The following is a 3534-nucleotide window of genomic DNA, read 5'->3' as shown; positions in this document are numbered from 1 at the left end:
TCACTCTCAAATAAAAAAAAATAATAAAAATAAAAATAAAATAAATTAAATTAAAAAAAAAGAGTGAGCCCAGATGAAAGTAACAAATGAATGGCTTGCTCTCACAGTTATGTAAGATAGTAAACCATTGTCTTAAACCATGATATTTTGGAGAAATTTTGATGCACAACAGTACTTAGCTGATTAAGTATGCAAATTAAGTAATACCCCTAATTAAAAGTTTATTCCAAACAGTGTCTTCATCTTCTCAATGGCTTTCTGGAAGGCATTGTTAACCTCTTTATTCCTTAAACTGTAGACAATTGGGTTCAACATGGGAATGACTATTGTGTAGAACACTGATGCCATTTGATCCTTGTCCATAGAATGACTGGAACTGGGCTGCAAGTACATGAAGATCCCAGTTCCATAGAATATGGTCAACGCAGTGAAGTGAGATACACAGGTGGAGAAGGCTTTTCTTCGTCCTTCTGCTGAGCACATATTCATGATGGCAATGCATATGAACAGATAGGAGGTCATGATGATTATCAGGGCAAAAAAGACATTGAATGATGCAAAGATAAACAGAACAATCTCATTTACATAGATATCAGAACAGGAGAGGGCCAGCATTGGGAGGAGATCACAGAAAAAGTGATGGACCACATTCAAATCACAGAATGAGAGTGAGAAGGTAAACCCAGTGTGAATAGCAGACTCAATCAAGCCCCAGACATAGCAGCAAATCACCATGTGAGCACAAACACTGGGAGTCATGGTGGTGGTGTAATGTAAGGGTTTACATACAGCAGCATAACGATCAAGAGCCATGATCGCAAGCAGATAACAGTCGACAACGGCAAAAGCCACAAAGAAAAACATCTGGGCAACACATCCCCCATAGGAGATCACTTTATCCCCTGCCAGAAGCCCAGCCATCACCTTGGGAGTCACAGCAGAGGAGTAAACACAGTCCACCACAGACAGGTTACTGAGGAAAAAATACATTGGGGTGTGGAGACTGGAGTCCAGCCAGATCAACATGATCATGCCCAGGTTCCCAGTGAGAGTAATGACATAGATGAGGGTGAATGTCAGGAACAAAGGCACTTGCAGCTCTGGGTTATCAGTTAATCCCAAGAGTACAAACTCATTCACCATACTGGTGTTCTCCATTATGACATTTCAAGCTGCACCTCTCCTGTCAAGATAAAGAAAGGATATGGGCCGGGCTGGATAAATAGCTTAATGGTTAAGGCTTGCCTGCAAAACCAAAGGACCTTGGTTCAGTTAGATTCCCCTGGACCTACATATACCAGATGCACAAGGTGGTGCATGAGTCTGGAGTTTGTTTGTAGTGGCTGAAAGCCCTGGTGCTCCCATTCTCTTTCTCTCTCTCTCTCTCTCTCTCTCTCTCTCTCTCCCCCCCCCCCCGCCTCTTTCCTGCTCTCAATAAATAAATAAAGATAAAATATTTTTTAAAAGAAAGGGTATGGGTACATTTCTGAAGTATGGGAAGTGAAACCAACACCCTCCTGTCACCCAAAGGACATTAGCTGCCATGATCCATAACTAATAGAGGGAGGGTTCCCATAACAGTAAGACTGGCGTTTTCTCACTTTCACTTTAGAATCCTTGGAATTTTAAACCATATCCGTCTATTTGTTTCTTATCCCATTCAAAAATTCTAAATAATCGCCGGGCATGGTGGTGCATACCCTTCATCCCAGCACTTGAGAGGCAGAGGTAGGAGGATTGCCGTGAGTTCAAGGCCACCCTGAGACTACATAGTTAATTCCAGGTCAGCTTGGGCCAGAGTGAGACCCTACCTCAGAAAAAAAAAAAATCTAAATAATTATCTTCAAAATAGTCATTGTATTTTTCACTTGGGTTGAAAGTTTGTGCTTCCTGTGTAACCTACTCTTTCATCACTCATTTTAGATAATAGTTATATTAACCAAGCACTGTGTGGCACTTCATAGTAGAAGAATGAATATTATCTCACTTCATCTTCCCAAATGTCTTATAAGTACCTGCAAAGAATTGTGCATCATTGCTTTTCTGAATGTGACATATTGAGGTACGTATGAAATTATCATCCCTGAAACTGTGATCTATTTGAAATCAAGCAAATATCCTTTCCCTCTGAGCCCTCACAGAAAACTCTGTCCTTGAAAGACAAAAATAAAATAGTGTAAACTGTTGTTTGGCTAAATGAACATGTCATGCCCATTAAATTGCTTTCTAAATACCTACTTGTATGACCATTGATTAGTGCTGCCTTCACTGTTGACCAGAGAACCTTACTTTTGCAGATGGTGGTAAAGTATAAGGAAACTTAAAACTCATCAAAATGCTGGGAATAAGTGACTATTGTGTACTCAACACTAAATGAGACATTTCTATCACACCCTCTAAGGCTCAGGAAACAGTATGGAAGAAGTGGCAGAAACAATGCAAGATCAAAGGATGTGAGGAGTGCTTTGGAACACCATAGCTTATATTTATGACCTCACATTCAGCTGTCTTAACTATACAGGACCTGCATGATACATGCCACGTATTTATGTTCCAGTCCTTACTTGAAACATATTTAAATTGATTCTGATTCCTAACTACTGTAAATAGAGCAGTAGTGTGAAAGAGGAAAAGACAATAAATTGGAAGAAGGGATAAAGAGGATGGGGAAGGGACACAAAACTATTTGAAGACACCACAATGAAACCTTATTCTTCATATAATAAAAAATAAATTTTAAAAAAGATCTCTGCAATAATGGACCCATCAACATGCCACTTGTTACATGGATGATGGAGGATGGCAATAAAGATCAAACTATAATAAGACTGGTTGAAAGAGGGAAAGGAAGGTAATAGTAAGGTATTATGATTAAAATATATTACGTACATGTATTAACATTGTCAATAAAAATGTTCAAGGAGTAAAATTAATTTTAATTCTAAAAGTAGTATATAAAGCTCAAAACCATTACCATTCAAGCACTACACTGCATAGTCTATGCCTGCTTCACCCTGAGAGAAGCCCTACTAAGAGGGGAGGTTGTCAGACCTCTTTGTTCCTTTGGATAAGCAATAAAAAACATCTCTACCATTTAATTTATTCATTGGAAAAATAAAAGTATTTTGTTTACTACTTTTCCTATATCACAAGATTCTTTTTATTTAGAGCAGCTTAAACTATGTTTTGATACTATACAAGTGTTCTGGGATGGAGCATGCTATGGTGGTACAGAACATAGTTTCTGGGGAGGACCTGTCTGCATATTATTCCTGGTATTTCTCATGAATGATCATATAGCTTTGGGATGGTTGCAATTCTTCTTTGTCTCAATTTAAAACACTGAGGAAATTAGTTATTCACAAAAATTTTTGGAGAATGTATTGAGTTAATACGTTTAAATCTGTCAGTATGCTGCATAATAATGGGGTATAATAAACCATATGCATACTGTTATTAAATAAATTTGTTGCAGTTAGTAGCAATGATAGTAGTACTGTATATGATAGTTTGGAGGAAAAACACAAAAGAAAA

The 3534-nt window shown here is 38.0% G+C and overlaps 1 protein-coding gene across 1 annotated transcript; it reads right to left on the bottom strand.

The window, feature by feature from the left end:
• Positions 1-213: 213 nt before the first annotated feature.
• Positions 214-1158, bottom strand: LOC101596167 (olfactory receptor 5B2-like). The gene has a single exon (XM_004667591.1). The coding sequence runs from the start codon at positions 1156-1158 to the stop codon at positions 214-216; it is 945 nt and encodes a 314-aa protein (XP_004667648.1).
• Between the last annotated feature and the right edge of the window lie 2376 nt (positions 1159-3534).

The sequence above is a fragment of the Jaculus jaculus genome, chromosome 1, assembly GCF_020740685.1.
Source record: "Jaculus jaculus isolate mJacJac1 chromosome 1, mJacJac1.mat.Y.cur, whole genome shotgun sequence".
In the NCBI taxonomy this organism is placed as follows: domain Eukaryota; kingdom Metazoa; phylum Chordata; class Mammalia; order Rodentia; family Dipodidae; genus Jaculus; species Jaculus jaculus.
The sequence above is the reverse complement of the archived record's forward strand: the minus strand, read 5'-3'. Positions and strand labels throughout refer to the sequence as shown.

Excerpts from the sequence above, each read along its gene's own strand:
- LOC101596167 (XM_004667591.1), bottom strand. The coding sequence starts at position 1,158 with ATGGAGAACACCAGTATGGTGAATGAGTTTGTACTCTTGGGATTAACT.